General features: G+C 46.7%; 1 protein-coding gene across 1 annotated transcript in view; it reads left to right on the top strand.

Moving 5' to 3' along the window:
- The window catches only part of LOC134349967 (dynein heavy chain domain-containing protein 1), a 221153-nt gene that overhangs the window by 104102 nt on the left and 91156 nt on the right, over positions 1-25895 (top strand). The window contains exons 16-18 of the mRNA XM_063054919.1: positions 7587-7678; positions 11459-11675; positions 14489-14614. Coding sequence (XP_062910989.1) covers positions 7587-7678; positions 11459-11675; positions 14489-14614 — 435 coding nt within the window. The remainder of the gene's footprint in view (positions 1-7586; positions 7679-11458; positions 11676-14488; positions 14615-25895) is intronic.

Raw genomic sequence — 25895 nt, 5'->3', positions numbered from 1 at the left:
CAGTGGAAAAAGCCTACTTGCATTCACTCTGTCTATATCCATCATAATTTTATATACCTCTATCAAATCTCCCCTCATTCTTCTACGCTCCAGGGAATAAAGTCCTAACCTATTCAACCTTTCTCTGTAACTGAGTTTCTCAAGTCCCGGCAACATCCTTGTAAACCTTCTCTGCACTCTTTCAACCTTATTAATATCCTTCCTGTAATTTGGTGACCAAAACTGTATACAATATTCCAAATTCGGCCTCATCAATGCCTTATACAACCTCACCATAACATTCCAACTCTTATACTCAATACTTTGATTTATAAAGGCCAATGTACCAAAAGCTCTCTTTATGACCCTATCTACCTGTGAACACCACTTTTAGGGAATTTTGTATCTGTATTCCCAGATCTCTCTGTTCTACTGCACTCCTCAGTGCCCTACCATTAACCCTGTATGTTCTACCTTGGTTTGTCCTTCCAACGTGCAATACCTCACACTTGTCTGTATTAAACTCCATCTGCCATTTTTTAGCCCATTTTTCCAGCTGGTCCAAATCCCTCTGCAAGCTTTGAAAACCTTCCTCACTGTCTACTACACCTCCAATCTTTGTATCATCAGCAAACTTGCTGATCCAATTTACCATATTATCGTCCAGATCATTGATATAGATGACAAATAACAATGGACCCAGCCCTGATCCCTGTGGCACACCACTAGTCACAGGCCTCCACTCGGAGAAGCAATCCTCCATTACCACTCTCTGGCTTCTTCCATCGAGCCAATGTCTAATCCAATTTACCACCTCTCCATGTGTACCTAGCGACTGAATCTTCCTAACTAACCTCCCATGCGGGACCTTGTCAAAGGCCTTACTGAAGTCCATGTAGACAACATCCACTGCCTTCCCTTCATCCACTTTCCTGGTAACCTCCTCGAAAAACTCTTAACAGATTGGTTAATATGACTTACCACGCACAAAGCCATGTTGACTCTCCCTAATAAGTCCCTGTCTATCCAAATACTTGTAGATCCTATCTCTTAGTACTCCTTCCAATAATTTACCTACTACTGATGTCAAACTTACCGGGCTCTAATTTCCCAGATTACTTTTAGAGCCTTTTTTAAACAATGGAACAACATGAGCCATTCTCCAATCCTCTGGCACCTCCCCCGTAGATACCGACATTTTAAATATATCTGCCAGGGCCCCTGCAATTTCAACACTAGTCTCCTTCAAGGTCCGAGGGAATACCCTGTCAGGTCCTGGGGATTTATCTACTCTGATTTGCCTCAAGATAGCAAGCACCTCCTTCTCCTCAATCTGTATAGGTTCCATGACCTCACTACTTGTTTGCCTTATTTCCATTGACTCCATGCCAGTTTCCTTAGTAAGTACAGACGCAAAAAACCTATTTAAGATCTCCCCCATTTCTTTTGGTTCCATACATAGCTGACCACTCTGATCTTCAAGAGCAGGGGTCCCCAACCTTGTTTGCACCGCGGACCGGTTTAATATTGACAATATTCTTGTGGACTGGCTGCCCCAGGGGTGGGGGGAGGGTGTTAAACGCGACTGGAATATAGGTGATGAGTCAACTATAGGTCACTTGTAAGTGGCTAATACACTCAATTTCGTTTCTAAAGGGGTTTATCTAAGGAATTTAATATTAAACACACAGCGCATATTTTCCTTGCATGAATGTAGTGATAAGTCAATTATAACAGTGGTCCCAAACCTCCGGGCTGTGAAGAATACAGCAGTACAGCGGTAGCCAGAACGCACCCAGCACATCTCTAAGAAAAAAGCCAAAATAAACAAGCTAATTGATTAGGTGGCGCCCAGCATGTAAATGTCGGCCCAGATCAGAGACGACACAATCGGCAATTGCCTCTCAATTGCTTTGCACGTCTTGGGTCACTGATGACCTTGTGTGCATTCAAGTTCAACAATGGGCGTGACAGGGAATGAGGAAAGGTGCAGCTGACTCATATCGTTTCATATCGCCAAATCATATCATTTCCTCGTGGCCTGGTGGTTGGGGACCACTCTTAGCACGAAGAGAGACCAATCAGATTCTCCATCTCCATCTCCCGCTCAAAAAAATCAATTTCCGGGGTATTTATATAATTTCCGGGCGTCAGGGAGCCACTATTGATATGCAGGAGACTCCTGGAACTTCCGGGAGAGGTGGGATGTCTGGGAATGCTCAAAAAATTTTCCCATAAATTCCCAAAAAATAGTAATTGCTTCTTCGCTTTATGCCATTTCGGCACGAAAGGTTTCATAGGAATGCTCTACCTTAGCGGGGGAAATACAGAACAAACCAATTTAGCCCAATATACGGGATGTCCTGGCCTATATGGGACAGTTGGCAACCCTATGTTCAAATTCAACAGTGCATGACAGGGAATGAGGAAAGGTGCAGCTGACACATATCGTTTCCTCATGGCCCAGTAGCACATGCTGTGTGGCCCGGTACCGGTCCACGGCCCGGTGGTTGGGGACCGCTGTTCAAGAGGACCAATTTTATCTCTTACTATCCTTTTGCTCTTAATATACCTGTAAAAGTTCTTTGGATTATCCTTCACCTTGACTGCCAAAGCAACCTCATGTCTTCTTTTAGCCCTCCTGATTTCTTTTTTAAGTTTGTTTTGCACTTTTTATACTCCTCAAGCACCTTATTTGCACCCTGTTTCCTATACATGTCATACAACTCTCTCTTCTTCTTTATCAGAGTTCCAATATCCCTTGAGAACCAAGGTTACTTATTCTTATTCACTTTGCCTTTAATCCTGACAGGGACGTACAAGCTCTGCACTCTCAAAATTTCTCCTTTGAAGGCTTCCCACTTACCAATCACATCCTTGCCAGAGAACAACCTGTCCCAATCCATGTTTTTTAGATCCTTTCTCATTTCTTCAAATTTGGCCTTTTTCCAGTTTAGAACCTCAACCTGAGGACCAGATCTATCTTTATCCATGGTCAAGTTGAAACTAATGGTGTTATAATCACTGGAACCAAAGTGCTCCCCTACACACACTTCTGTCATCTGTCCAAAATTGTTTCCTAATAGGAGATCTAATATTGCCTCCTCTCTAGTTGGTACCTCTATACATTGATTTAGAAAACTTTCCTGAACACATTTTACAAACTCTAACCTGTCTAGACCTTTAACAGTATGGGAGTCCCGATCAATATGTGGAAAATTAAAATGACATTGAGCACATCGACTCAGAGCGTTGTCGCAGGAAAGGAGCATCCATCATCAGGGACCACCACCTCCCAGGACATGCTGTCATCTCACTGCTGCCATCAGGATGAAGGAACAGGACCCTCAGGACTCACACCACCAGGTTCAGGAACTGTTATTACCCTCAACTATCAGGACCCACACCACCAGGTTCAGGAACAGTTATTACCCCTCAACCATCAGGTCCCACACCACCAGGTTCAGGAACAGTTATTACCCCTCAACCATCAGGTCCCACATCACCAGGTTCAGGAACAGTTATTACCCCTCAACCATCAGGTCCCACACCACCAGGTTCAGGAACAGTTATTACCCCTCAACCATCAGGTCCCACACCACCAGGTTCAGGAACAGTTATTACCCCTCAACCATCAGGTCCCACACCACCAGGTTCAGGAACAGTTATTACCCCTCAACCATCAGGTCCCACACCACCAGGTTCAGGAACAGTTATTACCCTATAACCATCAGGTCCCACACCACCAGGTTCAGGAACAGTTATTACCCCTCAACCATCAGGTCCCACACCACCAGGTTCAGGAACTGTTATTACCCCTCAACTATCAGGCTCTTAATCCAGTGGGGGCAACTTCAGTCAGCTTCACTTGCCCCATCACTGAACTGTTCCCACAACCTATGGACTCACTTTCAAGGACTCTTCATCTCAAATTCTCGATATTTATTGCTTATTTATTATTTTCAAAGTATTTTTTCTCAGCTCAAGCTGGTAAAATCTGAGGTACAAGCACACTCATTTCTCAATTGCTAGGAATTTTTGAGGTATTCTGGTGATGTTTAGTATTGAGGCTTTCTAAAGGTGTACATAAATATTGCTGTGTAGCCCTAATTGTTTAATGCTATTGTGTAGTGACTTCCAGATGATAGCAGTTGTAGATATCACTTTTGGAACTATTACTATTGTTCTATGTTACTATTGTTCATGTTCCAAAGTCTTCCACTTTCCTCTTTTAATTCAGCAAATTGCTGGTATTTTTTAGAAACATACAAACATAGAAAACCTACAGCACAATACAGGCCCTTCGGCCCACAAAGCTGTGTGAACATTACCTTACCTTAGAAATTACCTAGGGTTACCTAGAGCCCTCTATTTTTCTAAGCTCCATGTACCTATCCACGAGTCTCTTAAAAGACCCTATCGTATCCGCCTCCACCACTATCACCGGCAGCCCATTCCACGCACTCACCACTCTCTGAGTAAAACAACTTAGCCCTGACACCTTCTCTGTACCGACTTCCAAGTACCTTAAAACTGTGCCCTCTCATGCTAGCCATTTCAGCCTTGGGAAAAAGCCTCTGGCTATCCACACAATCAATGGCTCTTATCATCTTATACACCGCTATCAGGTCACCTCTCATCGTCCATCACTCCAAGGAAAAAGGCCGAGTTCACTCAACCTATTCTCATAAGGCATGTTCCCCAATCCAGGCAACATCCTTGTAAATCTCCTCTGCACCCTTTCTGTGGTTTCCACATCCTTCCTGTAGTGAGGCGACCAGAACTGAGCACAGTGCTCCAAGTGGGGTCTGACCAGGGTCCTATATAGCTGCAACAACCTCTCGGCTCCTAAACTCAATCCCACAATTTTCTTATTGATTTCTGCATGTTATGTGTGTTTGGAATGGCTATATCTATTAAGTAAGTTGTTCTTGCTTGCTTGTCCTGTAATATTATATTATGGATTGTCACATCTGTAATAACCAATTGATCTTAAGTTGGTGCGAAGGCTGTGTGTAGTGAAACCATGAGTGACTGTCTTGGATGTTTCTTTTGCGATCGCAAGGCCCTGTTGGACATTGATCGCCACAGCCTGCTTCCCTTGTTTTGTGGCCACAAAGGCAGCAAGGCAGCAGTGTCACCTTGATTGTAGCTTGGACTAGGCCTCAGTCCTCGGGCTCGATTGGGTGTGGCCTGTCCTATCAGTGTTGCCCTCAAGTGGTGGATCGGTGGAATTACGGGCTGGACTGCCAGGAACCATCAATTTGTGGGACTTATCTCTTAGGAACTTGGTCTAAAAATTTGCTTTCTTACACGACTATGTTCCCTTTTTTCCCCTTTCTCATTGTTTTAAACGTGCATGTATGTTTTTGTACCTTGGCCCCAGAGGAACGCTGTATCCATGTATGATTTGAATGACAAACTTGATTTTATTTCATTAATTATAATTTGTGGGACTCTGACTCAAACTGGGTAAGGCTTGTATTATGGTAAGGTATGGTTTCTTTTAAGAGTTTGTATTTTAAAGCAAGGTTTTGGTAAATGATGATTACTACTTGATTGTGCCTTATTTATCATTATAGAATTTTTTGAGGATGTAACTAGTAGAGTGGATAGGGGAGAACCAGTGGATGTGGTATATTTGGATTTTCAAAAGGCTTTTGACAAGGTCCCACACAGGAGATTAGTGTGCAAACTTAAAGCACACGGTATTGGGGGTAAGGTATTGATGTGGGTGGAGAATTGGTTAGCAGACAGGAAGCAAAGAGTGGGAATAAACGGGACCTTTTCAGAATGGCAGGCAGTGACTACTGGGGTACCGCAAGGCTCAGTGCTAGGACCCCAGTTGTTTACAATATATATTAATGACTTGGATGAGGGAATTAAATGCAGCATCTCCAAGTTTGCGGCTGACACGAAGCTGGGTGGCAGTGTTAGCAGTGAGGAGGATGCTAAGAGGATGCAGGGTGACTTGGATAGGTTGGGTGAGTGGGCAAATTCATGGCAGATGCAATTTAATGTGGATAAATATGAAGTTATCCACTTTGGTGGCAAAAATAGGAAAACAGATTATTATCTGAATGGTGGCCGATTAGGAAAAGGGGAAGTGTAACGAGACCTGTGTGTCATTATACACCAGTCATTGAAAGTGGGCATGCAGGTACAGCAGGCGGTGAAAAAGGCGAATGGTATGCTGGCATTTATAGCGAGAGGATTCGAGTACAGGAGCAGGGAGGTACTAGTGCAGTTGTACAAGGCCTTGGTGAGACCACACCTGGAGTATTGTGTGCAGTTTTGGTCCCCTAATCTGAGGAAAGACATCCTTGCCATAGAGGGAGTACAAAGAAGGTTCACCAGATTGATTCCTGGGATGGCAGGACTTTCATATGAAGAAAGACTGGATGAACTGGGCTTGTACTTGTTGGAATTTAGAAGATTGAGGGGGGATCTGATTGAAACGTATAAAATCCTAAAGGGATTGGACAGGCTAGATGCAGGAAGATTGTTCCCGATGTTGGGGAAGTCCAGAACAAGGGATCACAGTTTGAGGATAAAGGGGAAGTCTTTTAGGACCGAGATTAGGAAAAACTTCTTCACACAGAGAGTGGTGAATCTGTGGAATTCTCTGCCACAGGAAACAGTTGAGGCCAGTTCATTGGCTATATTTAAGAGGGAGTTAGATATGGCCCTTGTGGCTACGGGGGTCAGGGGGTATGGAGGGAAGGCTGGTACGGGGTTCTGAGTTGGATGATCAGCCATGATCATAATAAATGGCGGTGCAGACTCGAAGGGCCGAATGGCCTACTCCTGCACCTATTTTCTGTGTTTCTATGTTTCTATTATTATTTATTTTTTTCTTTGTTTTGTATTTGAAGTTTATTGTATTTTGCACACTGTTGGTGCGGTCTTTCACGAATTCTATTATGGTTATTAGAGTTACTGAATATGCCCACAAGAAAATGAACCTCGGGGTTGTATGTGGTGACACTTCAATAATAAATTTACTTTGAACCTATTAACCCGTACGTCTTTGGGAACCGGAGTACCCAGAGGAAACCCACATGGTCAGGGGTAGGATTTACAAAATCCTTACAGCCAGTGACAGGAATTGAACCTGGGTCACTCGCATACTAAAATGGTGGGGAAATTGTTAATTTGACTCTGATGCAGGGTGTCGACTCAATGTCAATACCGCTCCCCCCACAGATCCTGCTTGACCCACTGAGATTGTGTGTGGCATCTGTTGTCTCCTGAACCTTTGTGATTACAACGCAGAACACTACAGCAGAGAAAAGGTCCTTCGGCCCACAATGTAGTGCTGACCCTTTAGCATACTCCAAGATCAATTCCCTCCCGCATAATCCTCCACTTTTCTATCATACATGTGTCTAACTAACAGTCTTTTAAATGTTCCGAATGTACCTGCCTCTACCACCACCCCAGCAGTGAGTTCCACACACCCACCACCCTCTGTGTAAAAAAAATACTTCTGACTTCCCTCCAAATCCCTTAAAATTATGCCCCCTTCATGTCCACTTGGGAAAAAGTCTCTGGCTGTCCACTCAATCTATGTCTCTTATCATCCTGGCCTGTACTTGTCTTTACAGAGATGGGCGAGACCTGGCATACAGAGTGGGATATGACGATATCAGATCTTTTAGCATACGATCTGCCTGCATACAGTGAATTTATCAGACAGGTGAGAAAATCTCTGTCAGTGTGGGAGAGTGTGAGGCCAATGATAAGACCATAAGATATAGGAAAGAAGTAGGCCATTTGGCCCATCGAATCTACTCTGACATTTCATCATGGCTGATTCAATATCAGTCTGGGGTTCTGTCGGCCCTAATATCCTGCTTTCTCCCCGTTACCCTTCATGACCGAACTAATCAAGGATCTATCAACCTCTGCCTTAAGTATACCCAATCATTTGGCCTCCACAGCAACAAATTCCACAGATTCACCACAGTCTTGCTAAAGAAATTCCTCCTCACCTCCATTCTAAATGGACGTCCCTCTGTTTTGAGACTGTGTCCTCTGTCCCTAGACTCCCTCCACCATAGGAGTTGTGCCCGCTCTTACTGAGCCTTGCATTTGTGTTTGGTGTTTCCAGGCCTCGTGGAGTTGTGTTGGACGTTCTTGGGCCTCGCAGAGCATTGCCAGACATTGTTGTGCCTCGCTCCTGAAACATAGAAACATAGAAAACCTACAGCACAATACAGGCCCTTCGGCCCACAAACCTGTGCTGAATATGTCCCTATCTTAGAAATTACCAAGGGTTACCCATAGCCCTCTATTTTTCTAAGCTCCATGTACCCGTCCAGGAGTCTCTTAAAAGACCCTATCGTATCCACCTCCTCCACCATCGCCGGCAGCCCATTCCACGCACTCACCACTCTCTGAGTAAAAAACTTACCCCTGACATCCCCTCTGTACCTATTCCCCAGCACCTTAAAACTGTGCCCTCTTGTGGCCCTGGGAAAAAGCCTCTGACTATCCACACGATCAATGCCTCTCATCATCTTATACACCTCTATCAGGTCACCTCTCATCCTCCATCACTCCAAGGAAAAAAGGCCGAGTTCACTCAACCTATTCCCATAAGGCATGCTCCCCAATCCAGGCAACATCCTTGTAAATCTCCTCTGCACCCTTTCTATGGCTTCCACATCCTTCCTGTAGTGAGGCGACCAGAACTGAGCACAGTACTCCAAGTGGGGTCTGACCAGGGTCCTATATAGCTGCAACATTACCTCTCAGCTCTTGAACTCAATCCCACAATTGATGAAGGCCAATGCACCGTATGTTTTCTTAACCACAGAGTCAACCTGCACAGCAGCTTTGAGTGTCCTATGGACTCGGACCCCAAGATCACTCTGATCCTCCACACTGCCAGGAGTCTTACCATTAATACTATATTCTGTCATCATACTTGACCTACCAAAATGAACCACCTCACACTTATCTGGGTTGAACACTTCTCAGCCCAGTTTTGCATCCTATCAATGTCCTGCTGTAATCTCTGACAGCCCTCCACACTATCCACAACACCCCGAACCTTTGTGTCATCAGTAAACTTACTAACCCTTCCCTCCACTTCCTCATCCAGGTCATTTATAAAAATCACGAAGAGAAGGGGTCCCAGAACAGATCCCTGAGGCACACCACTGGTCACTGGCCTCCATGCAGAATATGACCCATCTACAACCACTCTTTGCCTTCTGTGGGCAAGCCAGTTCTGGATTCACAAAGCAATGTCCCCTTGGATCCCATGCCTCCTTACTTTCTCAATACGCCTTGCACGGGGTACCTTATCAAATGCCTTGCTGAAATCCATATACACTACATCTACGGCTCTACCTTCATCAACGTGTTTAGTCACATTCTCAAAAAATTCAATCAGGCTCGTAAGGCACGACCTGCCTTTCACAAAGCCATGCTGACTATTCTTAATCATATTATGCCTCTGCAAATGTTCATAAATCCTGCCTCTCTGGATCTTCTCCATCAACTTACCAACCACTGAAATAAGACTCACTGGTCTATAATTTCCTGGGCTATCTCTACTCCCTTTCTTGAATAATGGAACAACATCTGCAACCCTCCAATCCTCCGGAACCTTTCTCATCCCCATTGAAGATGCAAAGATCATCGCCAGAGGCTCAGCAATCTCCTCCCTCACCTCCCACAGTAGCTTTATCCAACTTGATGCTTTCTAAAAGCTCCAGCACATCCTCTTTCTTAATACCTACATGCTCAAGCTTTTCAGTCCACTGCAAGTCATCCCTACAACAGCCAAGATCCTTTTCCTTAGTGAATACTGAAGCAGAGTACTCATTAAGTACCTCTGCTATCTCCTCATGGCCCCTTCTGGCTCTCCTAATTTCTATCTTAAGTTCCTTCCTGTTAGCCTTATAATTTTCTAGATCTCTATCATTACTTAGTTTTTTGAACCTTTCATAAGCTCTTCTCTTCTTCTTGACTAGATCTACAACAGCCTTTGTACACCACGGTTCCTGTACCCTACCATCCTTTCCCTGTCTCATTAGAACATATCTATGCAGAACTCCACGCAAATATCCCCTGAACATTTGCCACATTTCTTCCGTACATCTCCCTGAGAACATCTGTTCCCAATTAATGCTTCCAAGTTTCTGCCTGATAGCCTCATAATTCCCCTTACTCCAATTAAATGCTTTTTTAACTTGTCTGTTCCTATCTCTCTCCAATGCTATGGTAAAGGTGATAGAATTGTGATCACTATCTCCAAAATACTCTCCCACTGAGAGATCTGACACTTGACCAGGTTCATTTCCCAATACCAGATCAAGTACAGTCTCTCCTCTTGTAGGCTTATCTACGTATTGTGTCAAGAAACCTTCCTGAACACACCTAACAAACTCCACCCCATCTAAACCCCTCCCTCTAGGGACATGCCAATTGACATTTGGGAAATTAAAATCTCCCACCACGACAGCCCTGTTATTATTACACCTTTCCAGAATCTGTCTCCCTGTCTGCTCCTCGATGTTTCTGAAACATCTAAAGCCTGGCACTCAATGTAACCATTCCTGCCCCTGCACCATCCAAGTCTCTGTAATGGCCACAACATCGTAGCTCCAAGTGCTGATCCACGCTCTAAGCTCATCCACTTTGTTCATAATACTCCTTGCATTAAAATAGACACATCTCAAACCATCAATCTGAGCAAGTCCCTTCTCTATCACCTGCCTATCCTCCCTCTGTTCCAAGCTTTCTCTGTGTGTGAGCCAACTGCCTAAACCTCCGTCTCTTCAGTTTGGTTCCCATCCCCAAGCAATCCTAGTTTAAACTCTCCCCAGTCGCCTTTGCAAACCTCCCCACCAGGATACTGGTCCTCCTGGGATTCAAGTGCAACCCGTCCTTTTTGTACAGGTCACTCCTGCCCCAAAAGAGGTCCCAATGATCCAGAAATCTGAATCCCTGCCCCCTGCTCCAATCCCTCAGCTACGCATTTATCCTCCACCTCATTCTATTCCTATTCTCACTGTCGTGCGACACAGGCAGTAATCCTGAGATTACTACCTTTGAGGTCCTGCTTCTCAACTTCCTTCCTAACTCCCTGTAGTCTTTTTTCAGGACCTCCTCCCTTTTCCTACCTATGTCGTTGGTACCAATATGTACCACGACCTCTGGCTGTTCTCCCTCCCACTTCAGGATATTGTGGACGTGATCAGAAACATCCCGGACCCTGGCACCTGGGAGTCCAGCTACCATCCGTGTTTCTTTCCTGCATCCACAGAATCGCCTGTCTGACCCCCTAACTAAATAGAGTCCCCTATCACTGCTGCCATCCTCTTCCTTTCCCTACCCTTCTGAGCCACAGGGCCGGACTCTGTGCCAGAGACATGACCAGTGTTGCCTCCCCCAGGTAGGGTGCTCCCCCCCAACAGTACTCAAACAGGAGTACTTACTGTTAAGTACTTATTGTCTGCTCCAGGTCCTGGCTAAAGCAAGGAAGGAGTTCAAGCGTCACAAGCAGCTGCTGTCCGTGAAGAGGTTCTGGCAGAGCTGTCAGTTCCGGCTGGTCACCCACATTGCCATGGTTCATGTTGTGGAACCTGGCCCCAGTGGAACTCAGCGACCCCGTGGACGCAAGCTTCAGTCACCCAAGGTCAGCTGGACAGCGAAAGACAGTGGGACCTTGATCCTTATTGGTAAGAATGCAGTGCACGTTCTGAAACTTTCCACATCCCTCCGTCTTCCTGGCTCCATGGGAAAGCTTCTCAGCCCTGACGTTCCCCCAGAGGACCAGTCAGGGCTTACTGGTAAATGCCCCAGAGCCTCCTCTGGCCCCAGTAACCAGTGCCATCATTTCTACTGTTTGGTACAACATGTGAGTGATAGATGTCCTCCAGTCCTCTCCGGGCAGCAGGGTAGTGTAGCTGTTGGTGTAGCGCTGTAACATTCGTTCAAAGCCCACTGCCGTCTGTAATGAGTTTGTACGTTCTCCCTGTGACTGTGTGCATTTTCACCGGGTGCTCCGGTTTCCTACGCATTACAAAGACATACAGATTAGTGGGTTAATTGGTCACCTAAGCAGGCAGCAAGGGCCTGCTTCGCTGTAATGCAAACTACTGTTATTGAATGGCACCGTAGCAGAGTGACAATAGACAATAGGTGCAGGAGTAGGCCATTCGGCCCTTTGAGCCAGCACCGCCATTCACTGTGATCATGGCTGATCATCCACAATCAGTATCCAGTTCCTGCCTGATCCCCATAACCTTTGATTCCGCTATCTTTAAGAGCTCTATCCATCTCTTCCTTGAAAGCGTCCAGAGACTTGGCCTCCACAGCCTTCTGGGGCAGAGCATTCCATATATCCACCACTCTCTGGGTGAAAAAGTTTTTCCTCAACTCTGTTCCAAATGGACTACCCCTTATTCTTAAACTGTGGCGTCTGGTTCTGGACTCGCCCATCAGCGGGAACATGCTTCCTGCCTCCAGCGTGTCCAATCCCTTAATAATCTTATGTGTTTCAATAAGATCCCCTCTCTGCCTTCTAAATTCCAGAGTATACAAGCCCAGTCGCTCCAATCTTTTGACATATGACAGTCCCGCCATCCCGGGAATTAGTGTAAATCTTCACAACTCTAGCAGTTAGGTTTAATTCCAGCCACTGCCTGTAAGGAGTTTATACGTACTCCCCGTGTGTTTCTCTGGGTGCTGCCTGTAAGGAGTTTATACGTACTCCCCGTGTGTTTCTCTGGGTGCTGTCTGTAAGGAGTTTATACGTACTCCCGTGTGTTTCTCTGGGTGCTGTCTGTAAGGAGTTTATACGTACTCCCCGTGTGTTTCTCTGGGTGCTGTCTGTAAGGAGTTTATACGTACTCCCCGTGTGTTTCTCTGGGTGCTGTCTGTAAGGAGGTTATACGTACTCCCTGTGTGTTTCTCTGGGTGCTGTCTGTAAGGAGTTTATACGTACTCCCGTGTATTTCTCTGGGTGCTGTCTGTAAGGAGTTTATACGTACTCCCCGTGTGTTTCTCTGGGTGCTGTCTGTAAGGAGTTTATACGTACTCCCCGTGTGTTTCTCTGGGTGCTGTCTGTAAGGAGTTTATACGTACTCCCCGTGTGTTTCTCTGGGTGCTGTCTGTAAGGAATTTATACGTACTCCCCGTGTGTTTCTCTGGGTGCTGTCTGTAAGGAGTTTATACGTACTCCCCGTGTGTTTCTCTGGGTGCTGTCTGTAAGGAGTTTATACGTACTCCCCGTGTGTTTCTCTGGGTGCTGTCTGTAAGGAGGTTATACGTACTCCCCGTGTGTTTCTCTGGGTGCTGTCTGTAAGGAGGTTATACGTACTCCCCGTGTGTTTCTCTGGGTGCTGTCTGTAAGGAGTTTATACGTACTCCCCGTGTGTTTCTCTGGGTGCTGTCTGTAAGGAGTTTATACGTACTCCCCGTGTGTTTCTCTGGGTGCTGTCTGTAAGGAGTTTATACGTACTCCCCGTGTGTTTCTCTGGGTGCTGCCTGTAAGGAGTTTATACGTACTCCCCGTGTGTTTCTCTGGGTGCTGCCTGTAAGGAGTTTATACGTACTCCCCGTGTATTTCTCTGGGTGCTGCCTGTAAGGAGTTTATACGTACTCCCCGTGTATTTCTCTGGGTGCTGCCTGTAAGGAGTTTATACGTACTCCCCGTGTGTTTCTCTGGGTGCTGCCTGTAAGGAATTTATACGTACTCCCCGTGTATTTCTCTGGGTGCTGTCTGTAAGGAGTTTATACGTACTCCCGTGTGTTTCTCTGGGTGCTGTCTGTAAGGAGTTTATACGTACTCCCCGTGTGTTTCTCTGGGTGCTGTCTGTAAGGAGTTTATACGTACTCCCGTGTGTTTCTCTGGGTGCTGTCTGTAAGGAGTTTATACGTACTCCCCGTGTGTTTCTCTGGGTGCTGTCTGTAAGGAGTTTATACGTACTCCCCGTGTGTTTCTCTGGGTGCTGCAGTTTCCTCCCACATTCCAGGGACGTTTGAGTTCAGGTTAGTAATTTGTGGCCGTGCTATGTTGCCACCAGAGTTTATGGCTACTGGTCTGAACCAATGATATGTGCAGTCATTCAATAGAAGAGGAAAGGAATTGTGGAGAGTAGGGTCATCGAGCTCTACAGCACAGAAATAGGCCCTTCGTCCCATCCAGTCTGTGACATCCTGATGCTCTGCTACCCCCTTTGACCAGTACCCAGACCATTCTTCTCCTGTCCGTGTACCCATCCTAATCGCTTTTAAATGTTATGATTGAAGTAAGATCCATCATGGTTTACGTGGATTTCAGTGAGACTTTTGACAAAGCCCTGTACAGTGAGATGGTCAAGAAGGTTAAAGTGCATCTGATCTGAGGTGTTTGGAGAAACTGAATTTGAAATTGGCTTGGTCGTAGGAGGCAGAGTCGGGGTGGATTTTCTGTAATCACTGACGTCGGAGCTGGGACCTTTGATGTTTGTCATGTATTCTGATGGCCCAATTGACCCATCTCTGACAGAGATCGAGAGGCTTCAGTGGTATGTCGAGGACAGTATGATGAGTTTGAGTATGATCGTGTCGAGTTCTGTACCTGCCGATGTCCAAGATGAAGCCAGGAAGCTCATGGAAGCGATCGAGCACTTTGGTGAGTCATGTCATCTGCAGTCTGACATCCCCAACCTGTAACGTACCACTGTATGTATCCCCCTTGTGTCTTCCTCCATGACTGGATATCAGACCACTGGACGGGTAATAATAGGGGTCAACAAATGATGGATGAACTTAATACTGTAAGTACTTTGCACTGGAAGTCACTAGCAGAATAAGACATAGGAGCAGAATTAGGCCATTCAGCCCATCAAGTCTGCTCTGCCATTCCATCATGGCTGATCCTGGATCCCATTCAACTTCATACACCTGTTGTCTCACCATATCCTTTGACGCCCTGACCAATCAGGAAACTATCAACTTCCGCCTTAAATATACTGATGGATTTGGCCTCCACCACAACCTGTGGCAGAGCATTCCACAGATTCACTACTCTCTGGCTAAAAAAATTCCTCCTTACCTCTGTTCTAAAAGGTTGCCCCTCAATTTTGAGGCTGTGTCCTCTGGTTCTGGACGAGAATGCCAGAAAACAGAGTAGATATGGTCCACGCAGACATCAGCCAGACTCTTAATAAGTCCATCATGGTAAGCTGGTCTAGAAAGTTAGGGAATCCAAGATGTGGGAAACTGAATGTAAAATTGGGCTGATGATAGGAGACGGGATAGAGGGAGAGCGTTGTCACCTGTGCTCAGGACCTCTGTTGCTTGTTTTGGACCAGGATGTTTCTGGTCTTCAACAAAGGTCGAGCTGTAGATAGCAATGATGGCTGTCTAAAGGACATTGAGGGATGTAGATAGAAACATAGAAACATAGAAAATAGGTGCAGGAGTAGGCCATTCGGCCCTTCGAGCCTGCACCGCCATTTATTATGATCATGGCTGATCATCCAACTCAGAACCCAGCCTTCCCTCCATACCCCCTGACCCCTGTAGCCACAAGGGCCATATCTAACTTCCTTTTAAACATAGCTAATGAACTGGCCTCAACAGTTTGCTGTGGCAGAGAATTCCACAGATTCACCACTCTCTGTGTGAAGAAGTTTTTCCTAACCTCGGTCCTAAAAGGCTTCCCCTCTATCCTCAAACTGTGACCCCTCGTTCTAGACCTCCCCAACATCGGGAACAATCTTCCTGCATCTAGCCTGTCCAATCCCTTTAGGATCTTATACGTTTCAATCAGATCCCCCCTCAATCTTCTAAATTCCAACGAGTACAAGCCCAGTTCATCCAGTCTTTCTTCATATGAAAGACCTGCCATCCCAGGAATCAATCTGGTGAACCTTCTTTGTACTCCCTCTATGGCAAAGATGTCTTTCCTCAGATTAGGGGACCAAAACTGCACACAATACTCCAGGTGTGGTCTCACCAAGGCCTTGTACAACTGCAGTAGTACCTCCCTGCTCCTGTACTCGAATCCTCTCGCTATAAATGCCAGCATACCGTTCGCCTTTTTCACCGCCTGCTGTACCTGCATGCCCACTTTCAATGACTGGTGTATAATGACACCCAGGTCTCGTTGCACCTCCCCTTTTCCTAATCGGCCACCATTCAGATAATAATCTGTTTTCCTATTTTTGCCACCAAAGTGGATAACTTCACATTTATCCACATTAAATTGCATCTGCCATGAGTTTGCCCACTCACCCAACCTATCCAAGTCACCCTGCATCCTCTTAGCATCCTCCTCACTGCTAACACTGCCACCCAGCTTCGTGTCATCCGCAAACTTGGAGATGCTGCATTTAATTCCCTCATCCAAGTCATTAATATATATTGTAAACAACTGGGGTCCCAGCACTGAGCCTTGCGGTACCCCACTAGTCACCGCCTGCCATTCTGAAAAGGTCCCGTTTATTCCCACTCTTTGCTTCCTGTCTGCTAACCAATTCTCCACCCACACCAATACCTTACCCCCAATACCGTGTGCTTTAAGTTTGCACACTAATCTCCTATGTGGGACCTTGTCAAAAGCCTTTTGAAAATCCAAATATACCACATCCACTGGTTCTCCCCTATCCACTCTACTAGTTACATCCTCAAAAAATTCTATGAGATTCGTCAGACATGATTTTCCTTTCACAAATCCATGCTGACTTTGTCCGATCATTTCACCGCTTTCCAAATGTGCTGTTATCACATCCTTGATAACTGACTCCAGCAGTTTCCCCACCACCGACGTTAGGCTAACCGGCCTATAATTCCCCGGTTTCTCTCTCCCTCCTTTTTTAAAAAGTGGGGTTACATTAGCCACCCTCCAATCCTCAGGAACTAGTCCAGAATCTAACGAGTTTTGAAAAATTATCACTAATGCATCCACTATTTCTTGGGCCACTTCCTTAAGCACTCTGGGATGCAGACCATCTGGCCCTGGGGATTTATCTGCCTTCAATCCCTTCAATTTACCTAACACCACTTCCCTACTAACATGTATTTCGCTCAGTTCCTCCATCTCACTGGACCCTCTGTCCCTTACTATTTCTGGAAGATTATTTATGTCCTCCTTAGTGAAGACAGAACCAAAGTAATTATTCAATTGGTCTGCCATGTCCTTGCTCCCCATAATCAATTCACCTGTTTCTGTTTGCAGGGGACCTACATTTGTCTTTATCAGTCTTTTCCTTTTTACATATCTATAAAAGCTTTTACAGTCCGTTTTTATGTTCTCTGCCAGTTTTCTCTCATAATCTTTTTTCCCCTTCCTAATTAAGCCCTTTGTCCTCCTCTGCTGAACTCTGAATTTCTCCCAGTCCTCAGGTGAGCCACTTTCTCTGGCTAATTTGTATGCTACTTCTTTGGAATTGATACTATCCCTAATTTCTCTTGTCAGCCACGGGTGCACTACCTTCCTTGATTTATTCTTTTGCCAAACTGGGATAAACAATTGTTGTAGTTCATCCATGCAACCTTTAAATGCCTGCCATTGCATATCCACCGTCAATCCTTGAAGTGTCATTTGCCAGTCTATCTTAGCTAATTCATGTCTCATACCTTCAAAGTTACCCCTCTTTAAGTTCAGAACCTTTGTTTCTGAATTAACTACGTCACTCTCCATGTTAATGAAGAATTCCACCATATTATGGTCACTCTTACCCAAGGGGCCTCTCACGACAAGATCGCTAATTAACCCTTCCTCATTGCTCAAAACCCAGTCCAGAATAGCCTGCTCTCTAGTCGGTTCCTCGACATGTTGGTTCAAAAAACCATCTCGCATACATTCCAAGAAATCCTCTTCCTCAGCACCTTTACCAATTTGGTTCACCCAGTCTACATGTAGATTGAAGTCACCCATTATAACTGCTGTTCCTTTATTGCACACATTTCTAATTTCCTGTTTAATACCATCTCCGACCTCACTACTACTGTTAGGTGGCCTGTACACAACTCCCACCAGCGTCTTCTGCCCCTTAGTGTTACGCAGCTCTACCCATATCGATTCCACATCTTCCCGGCTTATGTCCTTCCTTTCTATTGCGTTAATCTCTTTTTTAACCAGCAACGCCACCCCACCTCCCCTTCCTTCGTGTCTATCCCTCCTGAATATTGAATATCCCTGAACGTTGAGCTCCCATCCCTGGTCACCCTGGAGCCATGTCTCTGTGATCCCAACTATATCATAATCATTAATAACAATCTGCACTTTCAATTCATCCACCTTATTACGAATGCTCCTTGCATTGACACATAAAGCCTTCAGGCACTCTTTTACAACTCTCTTAGCCCTTTTTAATGCTTGCCCTGGATTTGTCGGCCTGCCACTTTTACTACTAGATCTGCTGGGAAGTTAGGTGGAGTGGTGATAGATCAAAGTAAATTTATTATCATAGCACGTGTGTGTCACCATATGCAAAGCTGGAAGAAAGAAAAGGGGGGTGGGATACTAGAGGGAGGCGATGGGCAGGCAAGGAGATAAGGTGAGAGAGGGAAAAGGGAATGGGAATGGTGATGAAGGGTGGAGGGGGACATTACCAGAAGTTCGAGAAATCAATGTTCATGCCATCAGGTTGGAGGCTACCCAGACAGAATACAAGATGTTCCTCCACTCGAGGGTGGCCTTTTGTTGGATTTTAAAAGCTTCCCAATCATCCAAACTTCCCACTCACTTTTGCTACCTTATATGTCCTTTCCATGGTTTTTATGCAATCCTCAACTTCCTTTGTCAGCCACGTTTGCCCAGCCCTGCTGGTGGATGAGGGAGGGCTCATGGTAACGTGAGGGAGGATGACGGGATAGGACTTGGAGACATGGAGTTCAAATGAAGGGAATGTGGGAACACGGAAGACGAGGGATGAGGCGTGGGAACGCAACAGTGGATGAGAAGTTGGGACATGGGAACACAGTAAAGGATGAGGGGAGGGGATGTGGGGACACGATGGAGGATGAGGGAAGGGGAGGGACGTGGGGACAGGATGGAGGATGAGGGGAGGGGACATGGGGACAGGATGGAGGATGAGGGGAGGGACATGGGGACAGGATGGAGGATGAGGGAAGGGGAGGGGACGTGGGGACAGGATGGAGGATGAGGGGAGGGATGTGGGGACAGGATGGAGGATGAGGGAAGGGGAGGGGACGTGGGGACAGGATGGAGGATGAGGGGAGGGGACGTGAGGAGAGGATGGAGGATGAGGGGAGGGGACGTGGGGACAGGATGGAGGATGAGGGGAGGGATGTGGGGACAGGATGGAGGATGAGGGGAGGGATGTGGGGACAGGATGGAGGATGAGGGGAGGGGACGTGAGGAGAGGATGGAGGATGAGGGGAGGGGACGTGGGGACAGGATGGAGGATGAGGGGAGGGATGTGCGGACAGGATGGAGGATAAGGGGAGGGGACGTGAGGGGAGGGGACGTGAGGAGAGGATGGAGGATGAGGGGAGGGGACGTGGGGACAGGATGGAGGATGAGGGGAGGGATGTGGGGACAGGATGGAGGATGAGGGAAGGGGAGGGGATGTGGGGACAGGATGGAAGATGAGGGGAGGGGACGTGAGGAGAGGATGGAGGATGAGGGGAGGGGAGGGGACGTGGGGACAGGATGGAGGATGAGGGGAGGGGAGGGGACATAAGAACATTTTGGAGGATGAGGGGAGGGGACGTGAGAACTTGACAGAGGACGAGAGGAGGTTACATAGTAAGATTGAGGATGAGGGGAGGGGACTTGGGGACACAGATCACAAGGGGAGGGGACATGGAGACACAGCAGATCACCAGGAGAGGGGACTTGGGGACACAACAGATCACGGGGGGGGGACGTGGGGACATAGCAGATACGAGGAGAGGGGACTTGGGGACACAACAGATCATGAGGGGAGGGGACATGGGGACACAACAGATCATGAGAGAACAGGACATGGGAACACGACAGTGGACGAGAGGAGGGGGCGTGAGAACACGAGGGACGAGAGGAGGGGACCATAAGACACAGGAGCAGAATTAGGCCATTCAGCCCATCAAGTCTGCTCTGCCATTCCATCATGGCTGATCCTGGATCCCACTCAACCCCTTACACCTGCCTTCTCTCCATAACCTTTGATGCCCTGACCGATCAGGAAGCGATCAACTTCCGCCTTAAATGTACCCACAGACCTGGCCTCCACAGCAGTCTGTGACAGAGCATTCCATAGATTCATTACTCTTTGACAAAACAAAATCCTCCTTACCTCTGTTCTAAAGAGTTGCCCCTGAATTTTGAGGCTGTGCCCTTTAGTTCTGGATACCCCCACCATAGGAAACGTCCTCTCCGCATCTACCCTATCTAGTCCTTTCCATATTCAGTAGGTATCAATGAGATTCACTGCATTCTTCTGAACTCCAGTGAGTACAGGCCCAAAGCGCCAAACACTCCTCATATGTTAACCCTTTCATTCCCAGAATCATCCTTGTGAACCTCCTCTAGACTTTCTCCAATAACTACACATCCTTTCTGAGATACGGGGCCAAAACTGTTGACAATACTCCAAGTGCGGCCTGACTAGTGTCTTATAAAGGCTCAGCGTTAATCTCCTTGTTTTTATATTCTATTCCCCTTGAAATACATGCCAACATTGCAGTTGCCTTCTTTACCACAGACTCAACTTGTAAATTAACCTTTTGGGAGTTTTGCATGAGAACTCCCCAAGTCCCTCTGCACCTCTGATGTTTGAACCTTCTCCCCATTTAGATAATAGTCTGCACTATTGTCCCTTTTACCAAAATGCATTATCATACATTTCCCAACACTGTATTCCATCTGCCACTTTTTTGCCCATTCTTCCAATTCAATTGCATTGTTTTCTCAGTACTGCCTACCCCTCCACCTATCTTTGTATTATCCACAGACTTTGCCACAAAGCCAAATCGTTATCCAATTCATGGAGAAATAATGCTGTACTCTCTATATACCCATGACAATGTGGCTAGGCATAGCTCAAATACCATCCATAAATTTGCTGATGATACAACCATTGTTGGTAGAATCTCAGGTGGTGACGAGAGGGCATACAGGAGTGAGATATGCCAACTAGTGGAGTGGTGCCACAGCAACAACCTGGCACTCAGTGTCAATAAGACAAAAGAGCTGATTGTGGACTGCAGGAAGTGTAAGACGAAGGAACACATACCAATCCTTTAGATGGATCAGAAGTGGAGAGAGTGAGCAGTTTCAAGTTCCTGAGTGTCAAGGTCTCTGAGGATCTAACCTGGTCCCAGCATATCAATGTAGTTATAAAGAAGGCAAGACAGCGGCTATACTTTATTAGGAGTTTGAAGAGGTTTGGTATGTCAACAAATACACTCAAAAACTTCTATAGTTGTACTGTGGAGAGCATTCTGACAGGCTGCATCACTGTCTGGTATGTAGCAATTAACAGGTCCCTTTTGGAATGGCAGGCGGTGACCAGTGGGGTACCGCAGGGTTCAGTGCTGGGACCGCAGCTGTTTACAATATATATTAATGATTTAGATGAGGGAATTAAAAGTAACAGCAAATTTGCCGATGACACAAAGCTGGGTGGCAGTATGAAATGTGAGGAGGATGTTATGAGAATGCAGGGTGACTTGGACAGGTTGGGTGAGTGGGCAGATGCATGGCAGATGCAGTTTAATGTGGATAAATGTGAGGTTATCCACTTTGGTGGTAAGAACGGGAAGGCAGATTATTATCTAAATGGAGTCAAGTTAGGAAAAGGGGAAGCACAACAAGATCTATGTGTTCTTGTACATCAGTCACTGAAAGCAAGCATGCAAGTACAACAGGCAGTGAAAAAAGCTAATGGCATGCTGGCCTTCATAACAAGAGGAATTGAGTATAAGAGCAAAGAGGTCCTTCTGCAGCTGTACAGGGCCCTGGTGAGACCACACCTGGAGTACTGTGTGCAGTTTTGGTCTCCAAATTTGAGGAAGGACATTCTTGCTATTGAGGGAGTGCAGCGTAGGTTCACAAGGTTAATTCCCGGGATGGTGGGACTGTCATATGTCGAAAGATTGGAGCAACTGGGCTTGTATATTCTGGAATTTAGAAGGCTGAGAGGGGAACTTATTGAAACATATAAGATTATTAAGGGATTGGACACGCTGGAGGCAGAAAGCATGTTCCCGCTGATGGGTGAGTCCAGAACCAGAGGTCACAGTTTAAGGATTAGGGGTAGGCCATTTAGAACAGAGTTGAGGAAAAACTTTTTCACCTAGAGAGTGGTGGATGTATGGAATGCTCTGCCCCAGAAGGCTGTGGAGGCCAAGTCTCTGGATGCTTTCAAGAAAGAGATGGATAGAGCTCTTAAAGATAGTGGAATCAAAGGTTATGGGGATAAGGCAGGAACTGGATACTGATCGTGGATGATCAGCCATGATCACAGTGAATGACGGTGCTGGCTCAAAGGGCCGAATGGCCTACTCCTGCACCTATTGTCTATTGTATGGAGGGGCTACTGCACAGGACTGAAAGAAGCTGCAGAAGGTTGTAAATCTCGTCAGCTCCATCTTGGGTACTAGCCTACAAAGTACCCAGGACATCTTTAGGGAGCGGTGTCTCAGAAAGGCAGCATCCATTATTAAGGACCTCCAGCACCCAGGACATGCCCTTTTCTCACTGTTACCATCAGGCAGGAGGTACAGAAGCCTGAAGGCACACACTCAGCGATTCAGGAACAGCTTCTTCCCCTCTGCCATCCGATTCCTGAATGGACTTTGAAGCTTTAGACTCTACCTCACTTTTTTAATATACAGTATTTCTGTTTTTGCACGTTTTTTTTTAATCTATTCAATACACATAATTGATTTACTCGCTAATTTTTAAATTTTTTTTTCTCTCTGCTAGATTATATATTGCATTGAGCTGCTGCTGCTAAGTTAACAAATTTCACGTCACATGCCGGTGATAATAAACCTGATTCTGAAAAGTAGCTGTCCCAATACTGACCCCTGAGGAACACCACTAGTCACTGGCAGCCAAACAGAAAAGGCCCTTTTATTCCCACTCACTGCCTCCTGCCTGTCAGCCATTCCTCTATCCATGCCAGTATCTTTCCTGAACACCACAGGATTTTATCTTGCTAAGCAGCCTCATGTGGCACCTTATCAAACACTTTCTGAAAACTACCTTCCTATCTCTTCGATACAATGTGTAACCTTGGACATTCAGTTCCCAACCACACCATCGCTTGGCCACGATTCTGTGATGGCCACAGCATCCTACCTGGCAATTTGTAATAGTGCAATGAGGTAAGCGGAACAATAGGGCAGACTTTTATCTAAATGGGGAGAAAGTTCAAAAATCAGGTGCCGAGCAGGACACGCAGAAGGAAAGATTACAGGTTCAGTCTGGTAAAGGAGACAAATGCAATGTTGCCACCTCGTAGGTATTCAACAAATTCTCTCTCTTGCAATCCAACACCAACCTGATTTTCCAATCCCCTTGCATATTGAAGTCCCCCCCCCATTACAATAGCGTCATTACCCTCATTACATGCCTTTTCCAGCTCCCTTTGCAATCTCAACCCTACATCTTGGCTACTATTTGGAGGCCTATATATGATTCCCATAATGTTTTTTTTTTACCCTTGCAGTTTCTTAACTCCATCCACAGAGATTCAACATTCTCTGACCCTATGTCACCTCTTTCTAAAGATGTAATTTCATCTCTTACCAACAGAGCCACACCACACCTATGTCTTTCTGCCTGTCCTTGTGATATAAAGTATATCCTTTTGATGTTAAACTCCCAGCTATGGCCTTCTTTCAGCCATGACTCAGTGACACCCACAATATCATACCAACCAATCTCTCATTGCGCCATGAGTTTGTCCACCTTATTTCAAATGCTACACGCATTTAAGTACAGCGTCTTCAGTCCTGCATTCTTCGCCCATTTGAATTTCGCTCTGTGGTACAATTTAACTGTTCACTCTGTCTGCATTTGTACCCAATCAGTGGCTTGTCCTTCCTTACATTCATGTTACACCCTTCATCTACCTGTAAACCCACTGGCTCATCCTCAGCTCTGTCATACTGGTTCCCAACCCCCTGCCATATTAGTTTAAACCACTCCGAACAGCTCTAGTAAATCTGCATGAAAGAATATTGGTCCCCCTCGGATTTGACTGCAACCGGTCCCTTTGTACAGGTCCCACCTGCCGCAGAAGAGTCCCAATTCTCCGGAACTCTGAGCCCCTGCCCCGCTCCAATTCTTCAGCCACACGTTTATCCTCCACCACATTCAACTCCTATATTCACTGTCGTGTGGCACAGGCAGCAATCTTGAGATTACTACCCTGCTTGTCAGATTCCTTCCTAACTCCCTGTATTCTGCTTTCAGGACCTCCTCCCTTTTTCTACCTGTGTCATTGGTACCAATATGTACCACGACCTCTGACTGCTCACCCTCCCTTTTCAGGATATTGTGGACATGTTCAGAAACATCTCAGACCCTGGCACCTGAGAGGCAAACTACCATCTGTGTTTCACTTTCGTGTTCACAGAATCGCCTATCTATAGAGTCCCCTATCACTGCTGCCACCCTCTTCCGTTCCCTACCCTTCTGAGCCACAGGGCCAGACTCTGTGCCAGAGGCACGGCCACTGTTGCTCTCCCCAGGTAGGAATGGAGTACTTGTTGGAGTACTTATTCTTGAGGGGCAGTCACAGGGGTGCTCTCCACTATCTGACGTTCTCCCTTCCCTCTCCTGACAGTCACCCATTTAACTGTCTCCTGTGGCCTTAGGGTGACAACCTCCCTGTAGCTGCTGTCTATCACTGCCTCGGTCTCCCTGACCAGACGAAGGTCATCGAGCTGCAGCGCAGCAGTTCCCTAACTCGGTCTCTAAGGAGCTGCAGCTCGATCCACCTGCCACAGATGAAGCCATCGGGGAGGCTGGGAGTCTCCCGGAATTCCCACATCTGACACCCAGAACAGAACGCTGGCTCTGTAGACATATCCCCTATTCTATCAAGAGCTGGGTAAAAATAAGAAATGAACTTACCTGTTCTCATCGAAGCCTTGCTGAGCCAAGGCCTTCCTCCTCTGCCCCAGACTTCTCCGATGACAACCACTCCTATGATGACCACTGCACTAGGCAGTACCTCTCTTTTATAGAGACTGGGTTTCCCGTCGAAAATCTTTGTTAGATCTGAGTGAGAACGCTCCTGTTGCATCTGTGCAGTACTGCAATCAACAACTACCATCAAAAAACTTGCTGCTTCTTCAAGCTCTTTGTCAGACTTGCATTCCATGTCACCTCCTCTCATCCTCTGTCGTGTTCACAAGGTCCATCCTTTCGTCCTCTGTGATCTCATGTCCCCTCCCCTCGTCCCCTGTGTTCCCACGTCCCCTCCCTCCCCTCGACCTCTGTGTTCCCATGTCCCCTCCCCTCGTCCCCTGTGTTCCCACGTCCCCTCCCCTCGTCCCCTGTGTTCCCACGTCCCCTCCCCTCGTCCGCTGTGTTCCCACATCCCCTACCCTCGTCCGCTGTGTTCCCACGGCCTCTCCTCTCATCCCGTGTTCCCACGTCCCCTCCTCTCGTCCCGTGTTCCCACGTCCCCTCCCCTTGTCCGCCGTATTCCCACGTCCCCTCCCCTCGTCCCCTGTGTTCCCTCGTCCCCTGTGTTCCCACGTCCCCTCCCTCCCCTCGACCTCTGTGTTCCCATGTCCCCTCCCCTCGTCCCCTGTGTTCCCACGTCCCCTCCCCTCGTCCCCTGTGTTCCCACGTCCCCTCCCCTCGTCCGCTGTGTTCCCACATCCCCTACCCTCGTCCGCTGTATTCCCACGTCCCCTCCCCTCGTCCTCTGTGTTCCCACGGCCTCTCCTCTCATCCTCTGTCGTGTTCACAAGGTCCATCCTTTCGTCCTCTGTGA

The sequence above is a fragment of the Mobula hypostoma genome, chromosome 7, assembly GCF_963921235.1.
Source record: "Mobula hypostoma chromosome 7, sMobHyp1.1, whole genome shotgun sequence".
Classification (NCBI taxonomy): Eukaryota; Metazoa; Chordata; class Chondrichthyes; order Myliobatiformes; family Myliobatidae; genus Mobula; species Mobula hypostoma.
This window is presented reverse-complemented; position numbering and strand designations above follow the sequence as displayed.